Raw genomic sequence first — 26,287 nt, 5'->3', positions numbered from 1 at the left:
TTTTTTTTCAAAAAACACAATTTTTTGTGCATACAGGTCGCATATCCGCAAAAACATTTGATCTGGGTTGCATTGCCGGTGGCGTGAACAAAGCCTTAGAAGAACAAAGTTTTTAAAATGTATTTATTTATTTATTTATTTATTTATTTATCACCATAACAACATGAGAGGAAAAAAATACTATCATCAGAAAAGTGAGCATTTTATGATAATAAATCAGTTTTTGTGAATAAGTCATTGTATTGAAGGGAAAAAAAAATGTTTTCAATGAATAATGTTTTATGACAATAAAGTTGTAAATTTTAGAGACAAAAAAAGGTGTAATTTTTAAAAAATAAATTTCTAATATGAGAAAAAGTAATAATATAGTGGAAAGAATGTAATTTTCCGAAAATAACAGTCATTTACAAAATAAGTTGCAATGTTAACAGACAAAAGACATTTTTGAGAGTAAGTTTGAAAGACAAGAAAAAAATGTATAAGTAAAATAGTATAAGTCATCCTTTTACAAATCTTAAGGTTGAAATAATTGTAATTGAGAATGAAATTGAAATACGAGTAAAGTGTCAAATAATTCTTTTGTTCGGTCATCAACCCAAACTTGATTAACACTTAACAATATTACCCAATTAATCGGCAAAAGTGGCTGTTGGGTAAACACTGCCTCATCCCTTTACTGGAAGACAGACGCAGCTCTTTCCATAGTGCCGAGAAGTGCGCTGCGTGTCTGCTTTGCAGAACTAACACAGCAACACAATCAGGTGACAAGCATCAGCGTGCATGCATGATCAACAACACGGTATTCACGCGGGTCAGCAGCTATCTGCTCCATCGCTCGCAGCAACCTGGAGGTGCAGGTTTGACGGGTGGTGCGCGGGAGAAAGAGAAACGATGACAAAGTGGATCAAGAAGCTCGGCTCGTCAACAAAAGTGCATTGAGAGAGTTCAAAACAGCTGCGCGGTGCGCTCCGCGTTGCCCTCGTGCTAACCCCCGTGATGAAAACATGTATTTGACATAGAGAAAGGCTGCCACATTCAAAAGCACTTTGTTTTCACATAATGATATGTTATGTCATATTGGAATTCCCAGAGTTTGTTGAACAACACCTGCCACAGACTGCGCCTCCTGGAGACAAATCACCAGGAAATAAACAAGCCAATTTGCCGGAAAGTTTTACACACGGCAGTCAGGATGCCCTGACTGTAATGTCTTTTTTGTCATCTTAAAACACTTTTTTTGTGTGTGTGTGTGTGTGTGTGCGTGTTTTGATAGCGTTTCAGTTACCCAGCAACCTTTTGGCGTTGGATCTACAGAACATTGCTCATCTCCTGTGTGTGCGCGTGAAGGGAGATCCCCACCGTCTGATACTTGGCGCCCTCAGCAGAGGCGAGGTGTATTTGTGGGTCATAAATGTCGAAAGGAGGAGGTGCTCCGATCCGGACGGAGGGAGTGGGGGGCCCCGTTTGACATGTACTGTACACTCCCTGTAGTGTGGTGGCGCATGCGCGTGTGAGTGAGGGCGAGAACCGGGCGATCCAATTGCTGGTAGTTTGAACCCTGTGAGTCACTGGCTGGTTCTGGAGCTGCTAGAACTGTATTTGCATTTCATGCATTCCCAGAGTAATCGGTATGCAGGGGGACTGTTGATTGACACCAGTTTGCAGTTGAGACGGATTGGCTAGCTTTTGTATTTGATTCTGTTTTGGGGTTTGGCGAGTTCGTTAAGGGCCACGCCTGCATGAGTAAACCAACAAAAGAGCTTCAACAACAACAACAACAAATGTCAGTACGATGATGATGATTATTCACAAGGGTCATGGACCAGGTTTTGTTTTGGGCGGCTTTTTGAGTTTGGAGCAGCGGAGAAGAAATGTGGGATGAAGACCACAGGACAAGGAAGATAATTTACAGGGACAAAATCATGTTTCTGTCCTGGCTGCTCGGTGCAGTATCGCTAAAGCAGCAAAAAGTCAGCATCGTGAAATGAAGAAGAACAGAATTTATACTGCTAAATGAGCCTGTTGAGTTAATTAATGTTTATGTTGATGCACAATACTGGAACTTAACTCTGGAACTGATGATATCTATTTCCATTGTTTCTTATTGGAATATTTCCCTCAATATCAACAAATCGGCCGGTCGAAAAGCTTCCTGGAAACGATTGTGTTCACAACCTTAGAGGTTCCGCTGCAGGTTTATTATTGTGGCTGTAGTTTGTAGCGGCATAGAACGGCGCTACATCATCCTTAGAACTCTTTCTATTATTTTGGACCTCTCATGGCCAAACAACGTCAGCAAAATAATAAAAACAGCTCTCAATATGGTGTAGTGCAGGGGTCCCCAACCATCGGGCCGCGGACCGGTACCGGGTCGCAGGCCACTTTGGACCGAAAGAAAGAAAGAAAGAAAAAAAAATATATATATATATATATATATATATATATATATATATATATATATATATATATATATTTCCGGTTTATTTATTATCCGAGGCTGAAAAACATTTTATTTTGAAAAGTGACCGAATTCTCTCCGTTACATCCATCTATGACTGACTCTTAACTCATGTCAAGTTGTCTCCATCACGTAACGGTGATATTAAACAAGCTAACAAATGAGTCAAATAAACCAACGTATTTGGAAAGTCCCTCCCGCCCCCACGTAACGACCAATCACGACTCAGCTTCAGAAAACAGGTTAGCCGCGATTGGTCGTTACCTAAGCCCTGAGTAGTTGTGATGTCACTTTCAGTTGACAGAAAGTGACAAAATGGCCGCCCCCACAGATGGCTAAAAACATATTCCAAAAGCGCAATATTTATCAGAATGCCTTGTTTCAACTACTGGGCCAGCAGAGTTTGTAAAGTGCTTTGTGCTGAAATGCGCTATATAAATAAAATTGTATTGTATCGTATTGTATTGTATATTCTTGAAAAAAGTATGTTTGGGTTGACTTGACCGCTTTAAACTCATATTCCATAAACGCAATATTCATCAGAATGCCTTGTTTCAACTAGTGGGCCTGCATAGAACATATTCTTGAAAAAAATATGTTTGGTTTGACTTATGTAAATACCACCCAGATTATGTCAAAAACTGAGTTGATTGCTAATGGGGCGGCTGGAGAGTCTATTGACATTTGTCTATTTCCTTAATTGACTACAAGTGCCAGTATTTTTACCCACACATCATTTTGTGTCATTTTTCCCGTCACCAGAGTGCAATAACTCCCTCAGACATGATTAACACCCCCTCAGTGTGTGTGAGAGATCCTGTGTCAGAGTAGTAGAGCGTGTGCGTGCTTGCCCAGCCAAGCCTAAGGACAGACAGACAACGCCCCCATTCCCCCCCAGCACACACACACACACACACACCCACACGCACCCGTCCATGTACATACATGCTCAGACAATGCCCCCCTCCTGTTTCCCCCCGCAGCCATGGAACACCGAGCCAGCTGACCCAGGCTGGGCTCCATCCCTGCCCCAGGGAAGGCTTCTCCTGCTGCGGCCACAATCCTACTGACACACCACGGCCTGGACTTTATCCACTCCATCTGTGCCCGTGTTTTCTCCAGTCCCCCGTCTGGGGACGAGGCCCGAGTGCAGAGCATGAGATCAGACTGATAAGAGCGTAATAATTCTTGACGACCTGACAAAATGTAATCAGCACACTAGCGTGCCTCGACGGCTGCAGTCTGGAACTAAATACACACTTCTCATGAGTGGGGTTCTCACACAGGCAGTCAGGTTGACAGTCTGTTTTTGTGGATTAGTGCATTACGTTGCGGTACGTCACACGAGCGGATACACGGACCGATTGTGTTACAACATCGCTACGTGATATAACAAAATGTGTAGAAAGCAAATGCCGTGAGTTAGTGTGGAAATTAACAGATTGCACCAGCAGTGAGCAACATATGACTCGTACAGCATTAGGGGAACCTCAGAAGAAATGTTGGAAAAAGGCCCAAAACATTTAACTGACAAAAGCTCATTTCTATGATTGTTGCATCTTATTTTATTATTGTAATTTTTTCTTTAAATAAATACAGACTTAACGAGGGAGCACAGTGGATGAACGGTTAGCATGTCTATCTTGCAGTTGTGAGGTTCAGGATTTCAATTTCAACTGCGACCTTTTCTCCCTATGCTAAGTTCATGGAAGACTACATTTTCCTCATGTGTGGATTTGTGTTTGTCTATACAGTGAATATCAAAAGTCTACACACCCCAGTTCAAATGCCAGGTTTTTATGATTGAGGAAAATGAGACCAAAACAAATTATTTCCAAACTTCTTTCTACCATTATTGTGACCGGCAAACTGTACAACTCCAATATTGACCAGAAGGGAAGTAAAATCATCATCTGTTGAACTTTGTCCAGTTTTTGCTCTTTGGGTACTTGAATACCAACCAATTAGACGTGTTTTGCATATTTTGAAGGTCAAATGTGTTTATCACTGCAGTTGAGACACTTTGAAGATGTTTTTGTTTTTTTTAAGGCAGCTGGTAGTACCGGCACCTTAATAAGATATTTGGTTTCAGAGTAACAACACGTACACACTTGACTTTGAGGCGAACTTTTTTTAACACTTATTGTACTTTTTAATGTTCATTTTTGGTTGTTTTACAATGCATACACTTTTCTTCCATTGAATGTATGATTTTTTTTTTCAAATGCATTCAGAACTTTTGAAGGCATGTTTCCCGGCTGTATTTACATTTCCATCCTATTGTAAGCATTGTATGATGCAGCTAACTATTTTTAAATCTTACATAAGCGGTTCGGATAATGGATGGATGGACATCTTGTTGACTCTTTTCATCATGCCCCGGACGTGGCAAAAGTACTCACTGTCTGATTCTGAAAAGTACTTAAGCACAAAAACGGTACAAAAATAGTATTTGCTCAAGCCTTTTTGCCATCAAAACAACCTGTTCCCAAAGCTTTGCTAATGTGAAATAATTAATAAGAGAAAATCAGCCCTAACATACTTTTTTCAAGAATATGTTCTCGGCAGGCCTACTGGTTGAATCATGGCGTTTTGATTATAATTGCGTTTGTGGAATATGAGTTAAGCAGCAAAATCCACCCCTTTTAAGCCATCTTTAAGTTAAGTAAGTCGTTTTTCTGTGTTACTTCCCACTATAAACATATGTACACACGTAATTTTCAACACTCAGACACTTTTGTTACGTTTTCTCTTACTTCTTAACGTCTATTCTGTCTTTTTTCTTTTTTCTTGCAGTGACTATGATTTTATTTACAAATGCTTTTGCAATTTTTCCGTGTGGGAAAATGCATGTTTCTTAGCTGTATTTATGTTTCCATCGTATTTTGCTGTCTGCATGATGCAGCTATCTATTTTTAAATCTTACGTCTTGTTGACTCCTTCTCAACGTGCTCTATTTCTACAAGTTGTTTTTGTGTTGGCGTCTTTACTCTCGCAGCAGCAGCAGCAGCTGGACGGCGCGTCTGCACTTGCTCCTGATGGTGGGCGGGACACACACCGAGCGACCTCTCCGTGATTGGTTAGCTCTACGTAAGGGCGGAGTTTCGAGTAGACAAAACAGACGGGAGTCGCGCTCTGGCCAAATAGTCAGTAGAGTTTCGATACTGTTTGGAGCGCCTGACCTGCATCGAGTAGACACACAAGACTCGCGTGAGCTTATTAAAGCGTTGCTTGTTTGGTGAAAAGACAACCATGGATTTGGCGTGCGTGCTGTGTTTGGTGCTGAGCGTCGGAGGTTGGTTCGCCCGCGCGGAGAGGCACAGCGTCTACTGGAACAGCTCTAATCCAAAGTAAGTGCAGGGGGCAACGTGCGTCCACTATAATACTGCATGTTTGTGTCATTTGAAGGCGTTACAAGTCAGATAAGTGTCCTTTTTGTGACAAAGACCGCACTTGAAGGCGTTAAACGTCATTTAGTTTCTCACTATCAGTGGCATGTATTTGATGCAGACAGCATTCTATGCATCTGACTTTTTCCAACAGCAACAAACAGGTTGTGCACTATAGGGTATATATTTAACAGCAACGCACGGTGAAATAGCTATAAATAAATTATGTAAAGGAAGCGTCACTAAGTGCCACATCTCGTGCACAAAATGCTGATTGCACTCCTTTGCCGTGGGCGCAGCGGGGGGCAGAAATGTAATTCCAGCCAACCACTCAATACGATCGATGCGGCTTGACGAGTTGGGGTGCGATTTATTGAGCTTTCAGTGCGAGCAGCGTACACAGAAAGAACGATGATTTTTTATTTCTTTAAGTAGGTCTGACTGTAATGTAAATCCACCCACTGCTCGTTCGATTAATCGAGACTAAAAATAAAACGGTAAGGCAAAAGCCATTAAAGCTCTATGTCTTGATTACATTAGTGGCGCTGTAATTGACCTTTACCATAACGACGGGCCTAAAAAGACGGGCAACATTAGTGCCTGCAATTAAATAAAAGAAGGGGAGACTAGTGGAAAGTTTGCAGTCCTGAGTTGTTTTGCTGTCATGAGTCACTCAAAAGATTTGACCCACCTGAGTCACTACACCTGAGTGGGGCTCAGCCAAATTTCCTCTCAAATGGACTTCATAACAGTTCCTAGGAGGTTTTATGTGTTTGGATCTCTATCAAATGCTCACTCAGGCCATAAATTTGCCACCACTGCACTATGGAAAATAACAGGAGTGGTCATTATACAGTATGTCACAACCACAATCCTTTTTTTGCAGCGTCTAAAGATAGATCGAACTTCATCAGACAATTTCATGCTGATAATCCCCTTCATCTTAATCCACAATCTGGTCCCCACCCCCTGGTGATCAATCGGTCACCTGTTCGCTAAATCCGTCAGCACCCTTTGCCTGCGCCGTGACTGTGGATAAGTGATGCTAATTGATTCTCTGTCTCGATTGTACAGCGAGTGATTTGTCTTAGGGATGAGGACGGTGAGCAGATGGCAGCAGTCTGCCCATTCATGTAGGCGAGTGTGTGTGTGTGTGTGTGTGTTGGAGAAGTGTCCACTAGTAATGATTTAGTGTGCGCGCTTGTGTGTGTTTGTGTGTGTGTTCCTTCATGACAGGTGGTGAGGCATGTTGTTCGCAGTCAGGTCTAGTCTTGTTTTTCATGGTACATGCCTCTTCTTGTATGTGCCAGAGTAGAACAGTGGCATTACTTAATAGTAGCATTTGGTACCTCTATCCAGTTTTGAATGGGAAATGATTGGAGATTAGTTGTGGGCTGCTGTGATTGTGCGCACGTCAGAGTCAAATAGGGAGCGGCAATCAGTTCAGGCACCGTCACCGTGAAAATGTGTGAGTCACACTTACACACACTGTAGGCTGGCGAGAGAGGGGCGGGTGGACTTCACTGTTAATATTAGCATCAGACAGCATTCCAGTGCTGCACTCCACGCAGTCAGCTGTGTGTTTATGACAGGTTTTCTGTGACTATCTGTCTGTTTTGTTTTGTTTTTTTCCCCCCTAAACTTGCTCCAGACTCCTAAATCTCCTCCCGCCCGCGCATTCCCGTGATTTGTGTCAGTCAGGACTCCAGCGTGACGTCTCGCCGTGATTGCAGAGGCGGTCAGCGGGCCTGTCTCGGCACGAGTTTAGGCCGAGCGTAAACTCAAAACAACTCCCAGCCAACCTCAAATTCTCCCACTCCCGACCCTCCCCTCTTCATACGCAGCCCGTCTGCTTCCCGGTCGGGCCTCTTAATCCCGCTAGAAAGAGAGCGCACACTAACATAGATTACAGACGGTTTGTAATCTGACCATCTGACCCATAGACACAAAACTATCATCTCACTGGCTTGGTTCTGTGCTATTTTTTATCCTTTCCCGTGATCCGCTGATGTAACGTTTTGGCCCGTTTCATTACATTATGTCCTCCACAATCTATGAGGCGAAAATAGCCACGAGGATCAATCCTTGCATAATCTTCTATATGGTTTTTATCCTCGGAAAGTAAGTACAGTACATCATTGTACTTTCTTCTTTCTCGGTGGGGTTCTGTCAGCATGGCACATACAGGAGTGCTTTAAATATGTCAGAGAAGGCCTCTTGTGTACACATTTTCAAGACGGTTTAGGTCTAGGTTCTGACTGGCTGACTCCAAAACTTTATATAGGCAAGCAAGCAGGCAGCTTTATTTACAGTATTTCATACACAATTAACTTTACATAACTGAAAGTACAACATTTGAAAGCATTTACAAACAAAAGAATTGAAGACGTAAAAGGTAGCTTCCTAAAATTACTAAAAAAAAAAAAAAACAACAACAACAAAACATACAGTGCAAGAAAAATATTTTAAAGGACCCTGAACATAGGAACATAAACTTTCTTTTTAACCTGCATTCACACTTGGGGCTGACTTCACTTCTGATAGCAGCTATTCCATTTGCATGCAGCGTAACAGCTAAATGCTGCATCACCATATTTGCTTACAAGTCTGGGCTCCACTAATTGACCTGACCGCGTATGTAAACCTCAGGCTTACTGGATTTATATTCCATTAGTATTTCTTTAACATATTCAAGACCTAAACCATTTAGTCATGTATAGACCAGTAGCAGAACTTTAAAGTCTATTCCACAGCTGCTTAGCAGCCAGTGTAAAACCTTTAGGACTGGAGTAACTCAATCCATCCCAATGACATATTTGCACGTCATTTCACAGAGGGGTCTGAAAAAGTTTGGTACTTAATGAAGTAATATGTTGCATTGTGAATGAGCTGCAGCTGTGTGATGTTCTTCTGAGGGAGTCCAGTCAGAAGACTAGTACAATCGTGGACTCTACTGAAACTAATAAGTCTAAATGAACCTCCTCAACTTACTTCAACATAGTTCCTTGGGTCCAAGACGCTGGTAAAGCACTACTATTATCCAATTGAAGCTCGTCAACAAAGTTCTTTGGCGCAAATATGCGACAAGATGGTGCCAAAGCTCCACTTTTGTCCAAATGAAGCTCCTTAACTCTCTTCAACATAGTTCCTTGGCATTAAAATGCCACATGATGCTGAAAGCCAAACCATGAATCGACTCACTGTGTAATAGTTACCTTGGAGTCCAGTAATGAGCCCTATTGATTGCATCAGTGTAGTGTGTCGCTAATGACAATAATGGAGTGATACATCACCCCATTTTTCTGAGTTTTTTTTTTTTTAAATCAATAACAAAGCTAAGTTCTTCTTCGCCCATCACTCACTTGCCTGTGGATGTACTCCATCTCTGTGATTGTCCTCTCCTTCTTTCTGTTCTTCCTCTCACTTCCTTATCTGTGTTCCAGACTTCCTCCTTCCCCCTCCTCCCCCCGACTCACTTTCACCCCCACCATCTTTCACAGACCCGTCTCTGTTTTGGCCCTGGTATTTTTCCACTGGAGGTGGACAGAGCACCTCTCAACTCTGGTAGTATCCCAGAGGCCCTGCATTGTCCTATGTGTGGGCAGGCATGCATTATATGTGTGTGTACACTGCTCATTCATTGCATTGCAGACATAGTTTTGCAAATCCCGCCTGTAGCGCACCATCGCCCCCTAAAGGCCAGTTTAGCCACTGTGGGTGGTTTTCTTTAGCCATAATTAAATCAGAACTTGGTCAACTCTGACTGCGTGCTGAATTTATCCCCGTGTACCCCTCCGCCACATTCCACCAAGATGATACTGTTTAGACTTTTGCTGTTCATGGCTGACACATTGTGAGGATGTGAGAAGGGAAAAAAATGGGTGGGTGAAAGGAATTAGGGGGCAGAGGGGAGGAGTAGAGGTCTGGACATAGGGTGAAAGAAGGGTGAAACTGCGTGTTGAAAAATTAGCCTGCATGAAGAGTTCTGGTATATTAAGTCAGCATTAAGAGACGGAACAACCCTGAGGTGAAGACGTGGGGGGGTTGGGCTCATTTGTGAGAATAAAGGCGAGGCAGACGAAGGGAGGAGAGAGTGGACAGTGATGGATGAAGGGAGGGGAGCAGTTTGGGAGGCTTCAATGGGTGTGCAATGGCGGCGGTGACAATTTGAAACCCTCTTATTCTGCAAATGTCAAAATGCGCATGCGCATTAAAGCAAATCGTGAATGGAATTGGGCTGGGTTGATCAAGGATAGCTAACATTATGTTGTTGTTGTTTTGAAAGCAAAACTAGTTGAGAGAACTCTGCTGGTGCGCTCCATTTTGTCGCAATCAATCAATTAACTCCACCCGAGGGACAGAATGAGTAATGTTCCATTAATCAAGTACGGTATTATTTTGCACATCCTTTTACTGCATGCTATTGGCAATACACTAGAGTCAATAGACTGTAATAGAGTGATCCAACAGTGGAAGAACCACTGACAGCTCCTTGGCCGGTGCTAAAGAGGCGGAAACGTGACACACCACAGTGAATTAATAGGGTATTAAATGAGCACATCCGAGTACATGTCCTTAGCGCTAAACCGTCCAAACCGCAGCCGCCTCGTCGTAACATTCCAGTACGCGCACACTTGGTCCTGATCACCCGAGGAGCAAGTGGCGGCGGCAGGGTGCATCGGAGGTTCATCTGTTTAGTGTTTCGATGTCGCTGACTGCGGTTTTTGCGCGTGTGAAACAGATACGTGTGCTGCTGCTGCTGCTGCTGCTGCTGAGCATAGCAACCGTGAACTCTGACCTCCTAACCCATGCGTTCCCCAGTGAAAGAGCGTGTCAGTTGTTTGACCCAAAGCAGCCAGCCAATGGCTCCGGAAACAAATAAAGGCACTGTAGCACGGTCAGGGTGAAAACGGAGAAAGGGGCGAGCGATGGAAGGGAGGGGGTGGAAGTCAAAAAATGAGACGATGACAAAACGAGCTCGTCTGCGGCCTACAAATGTCATAGGCGCCCGCGCGCAAACAACGCTCAGCGAAAAGCTCATTAGTGAGAATTGACCTACCTCTGCCACAAACAGACAGTCGACCTTAATAAGCAGATGTGTTCATGAGCCCGCGGCAGGAGTTGCCCTCAATAGTCACGTTGGCACCAGGCACTACACTTCATTTCAGGGCATTGCATTCTCGTACGAAAGTGACAATTCTTTGAGAGTGAAATGGGTCCAGCGACCCATAACGATCCATCACGTCTCACTTTTAAGCCTACTTTTCATTGTGGTATTGTTTGCAGCGGTACGGTTACTGGACGGTCACCCCCATGTTGGTTCACAATGGAACAAAAGAACAGAACGGACAGAATACAACAGGGTTGATCAAGTCAAACTGTATAGCGATGAGTCAAGTCAAATAGATCAGCTGATACCCGCACAGGCGCAAAAAGTACTTCTTTAGTAGTGTACTGCAACCCTTGTGAAATGTGCTCCTCAGGAGCGCCTTCGTATGAGAATGGCACACGGGAAAACCTGAGCAAATTGGTGCGAGCCCGCACACACACACACGCGCGCACACCTGGCCCCTCGTACACACGACGCAGCTTCAGTATCACGTTAACGCGACTCTCACCCCCGCGAGAAGTGTCAGCCTGTGGCGGCGAGAGACGCGGCTGCTGAGAGCTTTGATGGGCCAGATGTAAAGGGGCGGGAAACCGGCAGCCCTTGGGAACAGTTCTCATCTGATATTTAAAAAAAAAAACAACAAATGAAACCTCAGAGGAAACACCGCTGAACCCACAAATGCTCATAATACATCATAATGAGCGTTTTCCAATTGTTGCGTCACACGGCGCTTCGGATTTAGTCCAAAACAATTGCCAAAAGTTAATTGTGAGAAAAGCACGCTGGATGAGCTCATAAATTGAACACATCCGCTCCAATCATGGTAAAGTGAAGGCTCCACGGGGGGGTGAGGTGCCGAGGGTGGAGGGGCCCCGCAGCCTTCAGGCCTTCAGTCTCTATGGGGAGGGGAAGGCTTATAATTGCCCCCGATTCATTTCTCCTCCCCTCCTTTTCTAGTCAACACATTGGCCCCGGACCGCTTAACAGCTTTTAATTAGCTCGACCATTGGAGGCGCTGAATAAAAGGAGACTTTTTCCTAATGATGAATGCTGTGAATGGAATTGGCAACACTATCCATTTGCTCCGCTTTGGTCAAGCCACTATATAGAAGCCCTAAAGTTAGAAAACAAAGCTTGTTTAGACAATTGGACTTCCCATTAATGCCTTTGCTAAACCACGCAGAGCCAAAGGTGCACTCGGGGTAATGTGACAAGACGTTTGAGTATTTATTCAATATCCTTGATATCCAGCGTCAGGTACATTTACTACAGTAGTAGTATGCCCTTTCCCTCGCTAGGCAGTTCCACACACTCCTGTAGCGGAACGACTGTCTTTCTGGTAATATTTTTTTCACTATTGTATGACATTTCTGTGCACTAGTAGAGCTATTACATTTTTACTAGTTAGGCAAAACTTCACTAGATGACACCGCATGTTACTAGTACTACAAGTGACATTATAACATTCTACTATTAGCTTCTAACTCTTCACTGGAGGACATGGGGCATAGTCGTACATGGACCTGAAGCTGATAGGGAATAGATACGGGGACAGGTTGATTACTTGTAACTTGTAACAGAAAAGATAAATATAATAGAAAGCAACGAGAGTTTTTTTTTTTTAAGCAGCAACAAATGTCATTCGTGGCGATAGTTTACATTTTTCAGGACTTGCATAGAGGAGTTTTGGTGGGCTGATCAACATATTGGCCCCACTTAAGTTTAGAACTGTGGTCAGCTAACAAAGCATGTTTTGACTGGTGGGTTACTGCTAACATACACGCAGACGTATACACACATGCAGAGGCAGGAAGGGGGGGGTTGAAGGCCCGTGATTGGAGCCACTGTGTCTGCTTTGGCCAGGGGGTCCAAGCATGAGCCACAACAACAGGAGGAGGTTTTGAGAGGGGGGTAAAGAGGCACCACGTCCTGCGCTTTGATGCCGACGGACGCACGAACACCACACAGAAGCTGTCGTCGCTTTCACGTGCTGCCGCACTCTCGTTCACAAGCGCGTTTCAATTCAAATTAAAAGCCCACATTGATAGATTGCCTTCCTAGCATCTACTTGCGCACACTTTGCTTGAAAGCAGCACAAATCGTAGGCAGTTTTTTTCTTTCATTTTGGCTTTTGTTTTTTTCACGTTGTGTTAGTTTTAATTTGTTTTTCGAGCTGGTTTAATAATTTTTATTAGTTTCAAAGGTGCGTCGTTTTAGTTTAATTTTTGTTTTAGTGTTGGTTTTAGTGTTTGGACTATTTGTTGAGTGCAAGATTTAAAAAAAAAAAAAAAAAAAAAGGCACAAGGAATGTGTAATAAAGTACAATTTTCAAAAGACTGTCCTTCTGTACAGCTGGACAATAATACCGAAATAAATACATAGCATTATAATACATAATAAATCCCCCAAAAGCTAATTTATTCAGCTAGTTTGCGTTTTTTTAAGGCACTCTCATTTTTATAGTATTTAACATTAACATCTTTTTTTGTCAGTGTCAGTTATTTCGTTACTTTGGGTTAACTTTGATAACCTTGGTGCGACGCAACCTTCACAGAGACGTGAGTTAGTAAGGTGGAGACGGCGAGGCTTGAAAAGAGCCATAAAACCTAAAGGAAGGATAAAGATGAAAAGAGAGCGGGAGGGCGTCAGAGTGGCTCAACCACGCCCCCTTTGTCTCCGTCTTTGAAGGAAGCAAAGTGGAGAAAAACACATTGAGAATGTTAAAAAAAAATGTATGCGTGCGTCTAACAAAAGTGTTCAAGTGGTGTTTAGTAGCAAGAGTAAGTGGAAGGTGTGTGAGCGGAACGGCGCCTCGGCTGAACAAGTCCAACCTGACTTTTAAATTGTCACACTAATTAGCGCTTTATGCAACAAAGCTGAACTACACAAACACTCTGCACGTGCACCAGAGGCTAAACAGGTGCGCGTCGCATTGCGACACGCGTAATTAAACCTCATTATTAGTGTCAAAGGCGGTTGCTTGCAATCAAAACATTTGTGAGGCCCTCGATCATTAAACGCGCCTTTCTCGTCTCCCCTCCTCAGTTTCCTGTGGGACGACTACACGGTGGAAGTCCGCATCAACGACTACCTGGACATCGTCTGCCCGCACTACGGCCACGGCGAGGTGCCGCCGCACTCAGCTGAGCGCTACGTGCTCTACATGGTGGAGAGGGACGACTACGACGTGTGCAAGCCGCACTCGTTCGACCAGCTGCGCTGGGAGTGCTCGCGGCCCTTCGCCCCCCACGCCCCCGAAAAGTTCTCGGAGAAGTTCCAGCGCTTCACCCCCTTCACCCTGGGCAAGGAGTTCAGGCAGGGAGAGAGCTATTATTACATCTGTAAGTATTTCACGGCAATATTAATGAGATTACAGCGCACATTTTTAGGTCGAACGTGGGCAGGGTTCGCCAAGGTTATCATAAACACTTTCCCAGGAGAAGTCAGGGAAGTAAAAAGTCAAATTGGAGCCAAACCATTAACTGTGCAGACTTTCAAGTAACATTTCTTAACTGGTATACAAGCTCAACTAAAATAAAGTTAAACTACTCACTGTTTGAATCCGGACATACACGGAAAGAACAAGGGAAAGGAAATTATTTTACAATGATTGTTTTGTTGTTGTTTTTTAAAGTAACATTTGAACATTCGTAATGGTCATACAAGTGTAAAAACAAGTAGTATACAGTAGCCGCATACTACGACGACAATATAATAAAACTACTCACCATTTGACAGCGAGACACACAAAGGAGAAGGAAAAGGAGAAAAAAAATCATCATTGTCTCTTGAAGTTTCCCACTGTTTTATAGAAAGCTTCACTGCCAAGTAGAATTGGTGAAAATGAAACATATTTATCATTTTTAACTGTCCTACAAGTATAAAAATAAAAAATAAGACACCCACTATATAATACAACCAGAATAAAGTAAAACTACTCACCGTTTGACAAATAATGGAGAGTGTATTTAACCATGCATGGCAAGCTTCTCTGCTTTGCAAAATGTGTAAAAATGTCATACTTACTGACATAGAGGTGCAAAAACAAGTTGCCTACTGTGGAATCCAACTAAAAAAAAAGGCAAACTATTTGAAGCCTGACAGGGGAGGGAAAGAAACCGTTTCAAAACTTTAAACTTCGCTAGTGAGTTTAGCCGGGTTTACATGGAGACTTTTTTGTCATTTTAAAGTGCGTAGACAATGACGTCACCACGCATTTATGTCAAGACGGAGCATGCGCAGACCGGACGTAACTTGGCCATTCCGATTCAACTGTTTACATGATGCTCGTTCGGATTGGGAAAAGGAAGCTACCACCACTGTGGATCCGAATGGAATTTCATTCTGATTTGGCCTTTGTATTCCGATTGGTGTGTTTATATGGAGCATTTTCATTCCGTTTGGTCATTCAGATCCTTTCTAATCGGAAAACATCGCTCCATGTAAACCCGGCTATTGTTAAAAAATGTAACATTTTAACATTCTGAGTAGTCATACATGTATTCAAGCAAGTTAATCACGAAAAAAAAAAGTAAAACTACTCACTATTATGAAATTAATAATAAATTTTCGAGGTTTCACCATGTTTAAAAAAAATGTATTTATAAAATATATATGAATATTAATAATAACCAATGTTTCTTTTGTGTGTGCTCCCAACAGCCAAGCCGATGCATCATCACGGCCAGGACTGTCTGAGGCTCAAAGTGGACGTGGCCGGACAGAAAGGCTCGGCAAAGACTTACGCAGGCAAATCCAAGCCAGACACGGAGAAGGGCTCGGACGCTTCGAAAGCCAAGTTGGTCTCTGCCGGCGGAGTTCACAACCTCTCCAATCGTCTCCCAGCAGGTGAGGAATCGACCGGCGGCCAGACGCTTTTTCACACCACTGAGTCACTCGCTCACTTCTTGTCTCTCTCGTGTTCTCAGACGACCCGACCGCCATGGAGCCCAACGTCCAGAGGAGCATCGGGAATTCAGGAACAAGGCCCGTTTCCTTCTCGCTCTTCTTGACGCTCCTTCCGGTTTTGTTTGTGGCGATGCTACACTGAGAACCCCTCCCCCCCCACAAAAAAACTGCAAAGCAGCCTAGTGCTGGTCACTGGGATCACGGACATTTCTTTTTTTTATAATGAATACAGATCTTTTATACGAAGACAAAGCTGTGAGTGAGTGTGTGTGTTGTGACGTGAATGTGGAGTGTGGATCGCTCCAAAGAAAAGGACCTCCATTTTGTTTTTGTTGTATTTTTTTTGTATTATGATGAGGATGAAGCAGCATTTTCTGTTCTGAGCAATTTGTAAGTCTATCGTACCACTCAGTAGGTACACCTCCTGTTCCTGCGTCAGCCGCTAGAACTGTGGTTTTATTTTGTGCCGTTGTTGTGTAGCACTCATCTCCGCAAGCCTTCAGTCAGCATACCACTGTTCACTACAACACGTTTTCATTCAGGGACTACATCAAACAGTACTTTGACCATTTTAAAATCATTTTTGTAATTAAGATCTTATTAATTGTTCATTTCATTGATTTTTCTCAATCCTTTTATACCAAGTACCTCCCCTAAAAAATATATTAAGAGCTTCAAGTACCACCATAATGGCTAACAGTAAAATACAGTGGCGTATTAAGTCTAAGTGTTCATGAAAATAATATTGGAAGTCCCTGTAATATGATGCACATTTTGAACATCAACACTATGGCGAAATACGGGGAAAATTGTACTTAACTCATTCACTGCCATTGACGAATTTATTTGTCTTTTCACAGTCCAGTCATTCAATCCCGGGAATTTATTTATATTTTTTTCAAAAATTTTTAAAAGGTTAGGATAAAAGAAGGTCTGAAAATGTCTGGCAGTGAATGAGTTAAAAGTTAAAAACAACTGAACTGTACTTGAGTAGTGATTCTTTCACTGTTGATCCCAAATCCTTTTAAATTTCTGTCCTTGAAAATGGCCAACTATAATCCAACCTAAAATGCAATGTTGTTTAGTCAGTCTTGTCATGGTACATGCTTGCAGATGCGACCCCCAACTTGTCGAACCTCAAACTGAAGGGACTTCTTGAAAACATACACTGTACAGTTGTTTTCTATATGTTTATATGTACATTTGTACATACAAAAACTATAAGATATTGTTTAAAGATGTGAAAACTTCATGGAATAAACAAAAGTGTTGTAATATAAATCTTGTCTTGTTTTTTTTCACCCCATTTTGGCAAATGGCAAAGTTATCCCCACCGATGTGTTCCAAGCCCGCCCACGGGTCTTTCCCAACCTCTCACGGCCTCGGCTTTCCACGACTTTCATCCCGTGTGCCGCAGTTTGCTCTGGCTTCCATTTCACAGACTGCAAACCAAACACGGATGGTGGGGGTGCGCACTAGCAAGCGGGTGCGAAGGTGTCACTCTCGCCTCCTCACTTGCACCCTTTTTTTTCGGGGCCTTTTCCGCCTCTTTCTTTTATTGCTCCATACATCCTCTCTGCAGGCAAGAAAGGGAGGACGTGCCCACACGTTGGAATGAGAAACACACGGCAAACAAGCCGTCAAAAACCTCAGAAATGACTGAAAACTGTCAAAAGTCGCTAACCTTTGTAAAACCGAGCAACATATACTGTACATCCCATAGCGGAACATAAGGACTACTTGTTTGCTTCTCCACCATCACGTCATACCTGCTTCTTACATACTCACCAGAGATGAGCTGAGACTGCGAGATCTTGTGCAATGTGACAACCCGTGTATGTATGTGTCAAAGCAATGATGATGTCACCGAGCAGATGTCAGTGTCACGTGTCCATCATCCAACCATTTTCTTTGGCGCTTGCCGGCATTAGGGTCCTGGGTGAACTGGAGCTGATCACGGCAGACGTTGTGGTGACAGGTGGAGTACACACTGAATACACTAATACAACAATATATTACAATTAATAGTACACAACCTGCAAGCGTTATTGCAGTACTATTCAAAGAACACACAGAGATAATCTCTCAGAATGGGTAAATCTTTGAAACAGTCAAATAGGATGATAACGCAAAGACACCAAAGGGGAAATAATAGTAAAATGTCAAATAAAATGTCAAAAATGAAGCAAAGGCAGGAAGGGAGTAGAAATTATATGTGAAGTGCTGTTGCTAAAGGTCAAACTTGAGAGTTGTTCAAGAGTGTTGTCAGGGCGATGAGAATGTTCTACTTGACTCGTATCCTCTGTAATACCTAATACTAAAAGGTGACGTTTTTCATTTAATTGTTACTAAAATAGGACCTTTTCTTGAATACTGTAGAATGTATCGCTAAAATGCAGTGCAATTAAAATGTACAACGTCATGTTAGATAAATGCTACTCTGGCGATATTGATCAAAACAATAGTTTTATATCACATTAATATAGATTACTGTGTATAATGATATCATTGATATGAACTAGTATTTCTTTACCGGTCAACAAGTAAAGAAATATTTCAGTTAAACTTTCTGATTCAAACAATAGTTTGGATAATATCAGAAAAGTTATTTTAACTGTATTATACATCAATCCATTACTTATTTCTAAATTTAATAAGTTGCAGAAAAACGCATGGCTATATATCGTTGTTCATTTACCGAATCAAAACTCAACCCCCCGGATTTGTGAAGTCGTCAGAAGCATCAGATCTAGAAGCCCATTGGACTGAATCCGCTACACGTGGTTCACTAAACAGCCAATTGCAGTGCAGAATCACCGACCAACTGCTTGCAAACACGGAAATCAATCCAGAAAAGAAACCACTGCGTGGTGTAGTAATTCTGTTTTTAAGACTAAGTCGAAAAGCAGACAATACACTCTAAATACCTAATATAGTTATTATTTTTACACCCTTTTTATGGATTTGCTGCATCTTTTATCATGGGCGTGCATCGTGTTCACACTCGGGATGTTCTCGACTGGATTGTAAGTGTAATTCATTTTTTTGCGGCGTGGCAAACTTTCAGCCGGCTTCTATACAAACAATCGTTTTGAGCATTTCTTTATCATTGGGTCTGTGAAGTGAAATAACTTTATTTCACAGATTAAATGCGCTGTAAACTTGTTGCACTGTAGCTGTCAGATGCAGTGATGAATATTTACGAGATGGTATAATTCCCTGCTCAATTTTGTTTTTGTGTTTGTGTGTGCAGAGTCGACCTAAAAAAAATGCAAACATCCAAGAGCACCGACAACATTCAGTTTCTGCCTTTCATTTCTACATGTGTCAAGTAAGTACTATTTGAGGCATTTGCTAACCAAAACAGGACCACCACCTAAACAGTCTTGCAAGTGAATGAAAGTGTGAAGACTTGCTGCATGTTTTAAACGAGTTCCCAATGCAACATTTAACCCTTGTAAGGTGTTCGTATTTTTGGTACTCAGCCAGTGTTGATGGGTCTGGTGGACCCACTACAGTTTGGGGTTTCCAAAACAACACAATCAAATCATTTTCTGTTAACCCATTAAGGATGGAAGTGCATAACCGTCATTCTACCCTTAAAGCCTGGAGCCTGGCACACAGTTTGAAAAACACTGATATCGGCGATGCGCTTGTGGACTTTGAACCAGTAGAACCAGTCGAACGTGACATATAGTTAAGAAGATATATATTTGTAGACAATGACAAAATCGGCGTCTTTGTAACAAAATAGAGGATGGTAATTACCACTCGATTTTTAAAATTAAAAATAGTGCTTCTCTTACACTGACACTTTATTTTTACATCTTTGATTGAAACAGTATAGATTAAATAACTGTATGCTAGCCACATGTCTAAGGTCTCAAAATCTTTTGGAATTATGTTTCTGTCTGCTACAGGGGCTGAGATATTAATTATTTTGTAGGTGTTGAATTTCTGGGAAAACTCCAGGTTTTCAAGGGTTATTCCAAAGACGGCCTTAGGTTTTGGGGAGCTGTTGAGCCAGGCGCTTTTGGCTTTAATGGGTTAAAATACTCAATGGATGCTTACTACATCTTAATTGCAAGTCGTCTGAACAGCAAAAATTGTTAATATTTGCCCTTTACCTTTGTTAGATCACATTTATGAATTAATGTGCTAATCGGTTTTTAAAAATAAAATAATAATTTAGAAAATCCCATAACAGTGTGTTATCACCATGAGGAGAAGGTTTCAGATATGCCTTGGGTCATTTTTCTTTTGATAAAAACTGAACGTGGGTCCCACAGACCCGAACAGCATACAAGGGTTAAAAATGATGAAACGATCAGCGACATGTGACCGTAGTGCCGTGTCCTTCTGTGTTTATGTCCCAGAGAGCTCATAATGTCACAAATCAATCAAAGCACATTTTGTCAGTCTGTCCTAATATTATGACATAGTGACCAAAAACGTGGGTTTTTTTTTTTGTGTTTTTTTATTTTCACCAAAACACGTTTTCATGATTTAAAATGAATCCGCCACAAACCAGTCAAACATCATATTAAAAGGCCTCCACCAATGCTTTCCAGAAGTTTTTTTTTTTTTGCTTGTCAAAAAGATCAGTCTAGGTGATCATCAAAAATGCAAGCCACCAAAAAGGCAACAAAGCTAAAACGTCAACACAGTCTGACAAGTGTACATATTTGTTCTGTTTTCCTGCCCTGTTCATCATTTCCATTGTTTTTGGTTTCCCAGTAACATTGGATGGTTATACTATGGCATGTTGAAGACAGACCATACAATTATTGTGGTCAATCTCATCGGCGCTTTACTGCAGGCCCTCTACATCATCGTATACTTAAAGTACACAAAACAAAAGGTCAGCATGGCAGCTGTCATCAAGTTTGTGTGTGTGTGTGCCTACGTGATGCTTGAGACTGTGTTTTGTTTTGTTTTCTTTTTCTTTTGTCAGAGAGAGGTCCTGTTCCAAATAGTTGCCTTCGGAACAGTGGGGACCAGCGCCGGGTTGTACTTTGCGTTGTTTCTTCCTCCGGGCGACATGCGGCTAAACCAGCTTGGTCTCGTCTGCAGTGTGGCCACTGTGTGTGTGTACCTATCCCCGCTCGCAGACCTGGTAAGAAAAATGTACTTAGGTGAAGGCGTGTCCAAGTGGGACTTATGGAACTGATGATCATCACGCTTTTTAAAAAAGTAAAGCTTTAGATTCCCATGATTTTTGGACTCGACTTTATTCTTGTGTTTGTAGTTTGCGGTGCAGTTGTCCTCCACTATAGTCAAATATATCGTTGGGTACATGCGTATATTTATGTAGCAGAGAACAGTCAGGTGTCACGGGGCCCATCAGATGTCTTCTTTCCTGTTGTGTTTGTCTATGATCCTGTTTGTCTCCTTCCCTCCATCTGCCTCACAGTCAGAAACGAGCCGGTCGCTTTCCTGCCATTCTTCTCCTCCTCATCTGCATCTTCCTGTTATTCCCTCACCGTTTGGCCCCCATCCCCTCGGAGACGCCAGGTTGACTTCTTACAGTCGGCCTAATGATGTGTTGGCACTTTGCAGCCCCTTAATTAGTTAGAAATCCGGTCCTTCTTTGAGTGGGTACACGACTGATTAGTTCTTCCTTTCAGTGGTTCTTCAGTCTTGAAATATGGTCAGAAATCATCCTTTACCCACTAAAATACTATTTGAAATACTCAACTTCAGACTATTTTAAAATGAATGAATATGGGCATTTTGTGTTGTGTCGACAATACAATTAAATTGTTTTGCAAACCTGACTTTATTTTCACAAGATTGACTTTTTCCAGAAGAATACAAACTTTAATATTAAAAAACGACATTTGTTACAAACATGACAATTTTCCCACAAAAATGGTGCAACGTTTGTCTCATCAAAATGCACTTATATTCGACATAACTTTTGTTCTCGAAATATTCCGATTTTTAAAATGAATACAAATCTATTATCTTAATATTACAACTTTTTCTTTATATATGACTATTACTTTTTAAGAAAATGACTTTTTAAAAAAATCATAGCTTTTTCTACAAAATAAACTTTATTCTCGTATGATTACAGCTTTTTTTTAAAGAAATGAAACTGTAATGTAAGCACAGTTGACCCCCGCAATTAGCAAAAATCTGCGTGCGATTGACGGCAAATGAAATAGTGGAAAAAATATTTCTTTTTAACACCAACATTACTTAAAAAGAAACACTGATAAAAAAAATGTTGTTCTTTTTCTGTGACTACACATCTGGTTACTCTGAAGTCTTCCTGCTTTGAGTCTGCATGCTTCACGTAACCTGTTCATACTTGTTTAACTTTACAGTCGTCTTCTGTGAACAGTTGTCGTTGAGGCTGCTCCTTGGTGTTGCTGATTTGTAATTTTGAATGTCCTCTCATTCAGATGGCCATCGTGCGGAGTGGTAACGTGCAGTGCTTGTCCTTCCCTCTGACGGTGGCCACTTTCCTCACGTCTACTTCCTGGTTCCTCTACGGCCTCCAGCTGGATGATTACTACATCCTGGTACGACACACTTGCATCATGCCACGCACACAATCATTGACATTAAGTGTCATTACAGTGGTGCCATGACTTACCAGTTGTTCCTTGAGCACACTTGATACGATTGAATGGTAGCAAAATACAGTAAACACAAACATATTTATCTGACCTGACGAGCATCTCAACCGACACCGTCGCTGTACACACGTTAGCCAGTTCACCGGCCGGTACACACGCATTCAGGGTCACGGATGCTACTGTGTTGGATGTGAAGATGGCAAACCTGAGTTGAGAAAAATAATAGTTACACCTAACATGCGTACTTTAGTATTTATATGCATGAAGCTTAAAGTGGAAGTCAAGTCAAAAATCTTCTTATCAACAGTATATTCTATATGAACCCCCCTAGTTGAAACACGCTGTATTTGGATTAATATTGGGTAGCCATTTAAGGAGGCTGACATTTCATGCAGTACCGACCGCTGCTGTCGACGGAAATTGACGTCAAAGTGCCCAAGAGCTCGCGTTGCAAATGTCACAGCCCGTTTTCTGGCTTCGGTCATGTCTTCTCGCTCTCAAGATCTGTCCCACCACCAACCCCCGCCCCCTCACTCTTTCTCTCTCTTACAATATATATATTTTTTTAAATGAAGTTGGACCACCAATGTATTATTATAATTGTTATTAATATTATTATTATTATTATGTGTGTGCATTTTAGGTCCCGAACCTTCCTGGAATCCTCACTAGCGCCATCAGATTTTACTTGTTTTGGAGATTTGCCCACAACAGCCCTCCCTATAAATCCATGCAGATATGACCATGTCATATACAGTAATGTACATTACATTAAGAGAAACTGACACCAGGGTGGCAATAATGTCTACATTCCACAAAGTTTTACTGAAAGTATACAAAAGGTATTCATTTTTCAAGGATGTATTCAAAAATACTTGGGGAAAAAAAAATCTGGTATTTTGTGGAACGTGTCCCCTTCAAGTGCCTTGTGTAGTGTACGAATGAGTATTAGGGAGACGCTGAAAAGAAAAACTACATTTTCTTATAGCATTGTGTGCTTTCATTGGTAAAATGTTTCTTTTCCGTGTTTTTCTAATACTCCTTCGCAGTCGTTGCTATTAAGAAAGTGACATGTTCTGACCCACCACAGTTTTCAAATGTTACTATGTAATCCATTGAATTGGATTGAATTGTTTTCTACAATCCAAAGACTGTTTATACAGGCTGCTATTTTACATAAGGGTACTCGTGTGGAGCATTTCCTCTCTACTGTCTTCTCTTTGGAAAAGACTTTTCTATTCTATTACCTCTTGTGCCTTTCTTTATTAGATAACATATCAGTGCAAATCCGTGGCAGTAAATTATGTGTTGTTTTTATGGTGACTGTTTACATTGTCTATTTTTGCAAGCTTTTTGAATAAGACAAAAAGTGCAAATGGACCTAAGTATGATTGAAGGCTGTTTTATGTCAATAAAGGATGACAAAGTGCCAAGTGTTGTTGTTGTTTTTTTTCAATGTTTACCAAACCATCTATCAACCAAAATATTAGGAACATACATCAGTATAATCAAGCAACACAGTGAATTGCAAACATAATAATTAACATATTGTTTGTGTGCACAATCTTTATCACAACAATCCTGCTAAGCTAATTTTAGCATTTCAAGCAGCCTATCATGCATTTGACTGTCCCATCATAGTACTGCAGATTGTCATATTGTTTGTAGTCACTTTATATGTTGTGATGCCCACTTTTTGCCTCAAATTGTCTGCAGATTTTCCTTAACATTAAAATGAATCTTGGTTTGGTCATTTCAAGCAGCGTATCGTGCATTATCGTAACTTCACCTACATAATACTGTAAGTGGTCTTTGATTTTCTAAGAACGTGTTTTCTAGTTTCAGATTTTAAATTTAAGTCAATATTGAGTTGATGATTCCGAGAAGCATATCATACACTATTGAGACTATTCTGGCTTAGTTTTGCAAACGGTGTTCAGTTTTTGTGGACTTCGTAGGCATTTTGAGCATGTAAAAGCATCTTAGCACGCCTTTTTGTTTCCAGAGTTTGACACGTCAAGCAGCATATCATGCACTGTTGTGGCAATTCCAGCATGATACTGTACTTCAAATAGTCTTTCGTTTTCAGTTTTTTGGGGGGTTTTTTTTGTCCTTGTAGCCACTTCAAAAATGCGATGCCACCATAGCGTTTGAATATGTCTGCCAATTTGTACACATTTTGGATCATCCTGATTTTGTCATTTCAAACTTCATATTATGTACTGTTGTGATTATTCTGCCATAATGCAGCTAATGGTCTAATTTTCTTCCTTCATTTTTGTTGTCTTCGTAGCCATTTTAAGCTTGTGATACCAACACGGGGCAGTTTTATTGACACATCTAGGATCAAAATCAATCTTGATAACCTAGAGTTTCATTATTTTAAGACGTGTATCATGCACTGTCTTGACTATTGTGCCGCTGCTACATTCGGACGTGTAAAATGCTTTTGTGACCAACTGTACAATTTATAATAAGCATAATAACAATCATACATAAAATAATCGTTTGTAGGGACGCCATTGGTATACGAGAGGGAGCTATAGCGCCCCCTGAAGGCCATCCCCTGATAATAAAGGATTTTGCTTGTGTGTGTAGAAGACAAAAGCTTGTTTCATGGCGCAGCAGTGCGAATGAGCTTGTTTGTATGTGAGTGTGTTGATACAGAGAGGCCAGTGGTGGGAAAGGCCACGCCAGAGGTTCTCATCCCATGTGTGTGTGTTACATGAATCCTTTTCCTGAGCTCAAACAGCCCTGACACAACACACAAAGACACAACACGGCATTGTGCTGCTAAGTGAGTGGAGGTGGGAAACAAATGTGGCCAAAAGAGTCGGCGGCAGATTGAACGGAAGACAGGCCATGAATCAAAGGCAGACATTTAAATGGTTTCCATGTAAGTTTTGTCTGACATTTAATAGTAAATGTCAACAAGCAAGAACCGTTGAACGTAGGCTTAGATCATGTGGATTAGTGCAAACATTGTGTTAAAACGCAGAAACAGTTTAAAAATGATAATTGTGTCTGCTATTTGAAAAAGGTTTCTAACCGCATATTCAAAGGAAAAGTCAACCCAAACATATTTTTTGAAGAATATGTTTTTATGTAGGCCCAATAGTTGAAACAAGGCAATATGGGTAATGTGAAATATGAGTTAAGCAGCAAAATCCACCTGTTTTTAACCGTCTCTGGGGATGGCCATTTTGTCACTTCTGTCGATTGAAAATGACATCACAGACCCTCAGGGCTCAGATAACGACCAATCACGGCTTAACTGCTTTCTGAAGCTGAGCTATGATTGGTCATTATCTGAGCCTTGAAGGTCTGTGATGTCATTTTCAGTCGACAGAAGTCACAAATTGGACGTCCCCTGAGATGGCTAAAAACGGGTGCATTTTGAAACACAATATTAATCAGAATGCTGCGTTTCAACTAGTGGAATGTGGATAATGTATTTTTATAATCAATGAAGAGCATCTTATTTTACAACTGTATGGTAGCTGAGAATCTCAAAAAATCCAACTTAAACCAGTGTCTGTACAGTTCATTCAAGTTTTATGATGGGCACACTTCAACCCTGGAATGCATTCATTCTCATAGGGGCAAAATTAATTTCGTAAACAGAACAAATTGAGTTGGACTTTAGCAGCTCCACTGTACAAATCATTCAAATCATTAAACATTGTCGTTAACTTCGACAGTGTGGATCCCTGCGCACACGAGAGCTTAAATTTATAAGGTGTGACCACGGGGGGCGCACAGGGTGGAAAGTCAGAGAAAGCACATTCCTAATGTGGAAAACAGCAGCTGGGACAGGTGTGCTTTTACTGGGACA

General features: G+C 41.5%; 2 protein-coding genes across 3 annotated transcripts; both read left to right on the top strand.

Moving 5' to 3' along the window:
• Nucleotides 1-5,594: 5,594 nt before the first annotated feature.
• On the top strand, nt 5,595-17,146 carry efna1b (ephrin-A1b). Its single transcript, XM_086038735.1, has 4 exons — nt 5,595-5,808; nt 14,003-14,298; nt 15,620-15,805; nt 15,886-17,146. The coding sequence occupies exons 1-4, from the start codon at nt 5,711-5,713 to the stop codon at nt 16,005-16,007; spliced, it is 702 nt and encodes a 233-aa protein (XP_085894861.1). The 5' UTR covers nt 5,595-5,710; the 3' UTR covers nt 16,008-17,146.
• Nucleotides 17,147-18,686: 1,540 nt separating this feature from the next.
• On the top strand, nt 18,687-23,885 carry slc50a1 (solute carrier family 50 member 1). Of its 2 annotated transcripts, XR_015087841.1 has the most exons (7): nt 18,687-18,891; nt 19,119-19,196; nt 20,603-20,726; nt 20,820-20,981; nt 21,279-21,379; nt 22,276-22,395; nt 23,096-23,122. XR_015087841.1 is itself a non-coding variant. In XM_086038144.1 (6 exons), exons 1-6 carry the CDS (start codon nt 18,824-18,826, stop codon nt 23,192-23,194), a joined length of 651 nt encoding a protein of 216 aa, XP_085894270.1. In that variant the 5' UTR covers nt 18,687-18,823; the 3' UTR covers nt 23,195-23,885. The 2 variants fall into 2 exon arrangements, 1 of the variants encoding a protein (XP_085894270.1); XM_086038144.1 differs by lacking the exon at nt 21,279-21,379 and having other exon boundaries at nt 23,096-23,885.
• Nucleotides 23,886-26,287: the final 2,402 nt, after the last annotated feature.

The sequence above is a fragment of the Filicampus tigris genome, chromosome 8 (genome assembly GCF_054856515.1).
Source record: "Filicampus tigris isolate MCC_2025a chromosome 8, RoL_Ftig_1.0, whole genome shotgun sequence".
In the NCBI taxonomy this organism is placed as follows: domain Eukaryota; kingdom Metazoa; phylum Chordata; class Actinopteri; order Syngnathiformes; family Syngnathidae; genus Filicampus; species Filicampus tigris.
This window is presented reverse-complemented; position numbering and strand designations above follow the sequence as displayed.

Bases quoted from the DNA above. Each gene is read 5' to 3' on its own strand.
- efna1b (XM_086038735.1), top strand. From the start codon at position 5,711: ATGGATTTGGCGTGCGTGCTGTGTTTGGTGCTGAGCGTCGGAGGTTGG. The intron at 5,809-14,002 runs GTAAGTGCAGGG...TCCCCTCCTCAG, and splicing joins TGGAACAGCTCTAATCCAAA to TTTCCTGTGGGACGACTACA. The intron at 14,299-15,619 runs GTAAGTATTTCA...TGCTCCCAACAG, and splicing joins AGAGAGCTATTATTACATCT to CCAAGCCGATGCATCATCAC.
- slc50a1 (XM_086038144.1), top strand. From the start codon at position 18,824: ATGGATTTGCTGCATCTTTTATCATGGGCGTGCATCGTGTTCACACTC. The intron at 20,727-20,819 runs GTCAGCATGGCA...TTCTTTTGTCAG, and splicing joins TAAAGTACACAAAACAAAAG to AGAGAGGTCCTGTTCCAAAT. The intron at 22,396-23,095 runs GTACGACACACT...TGTGCATTTTAG, and splicing joins TGGATGATTACTACATCCTG to GTCCCGAACCTTCCTGGAAT.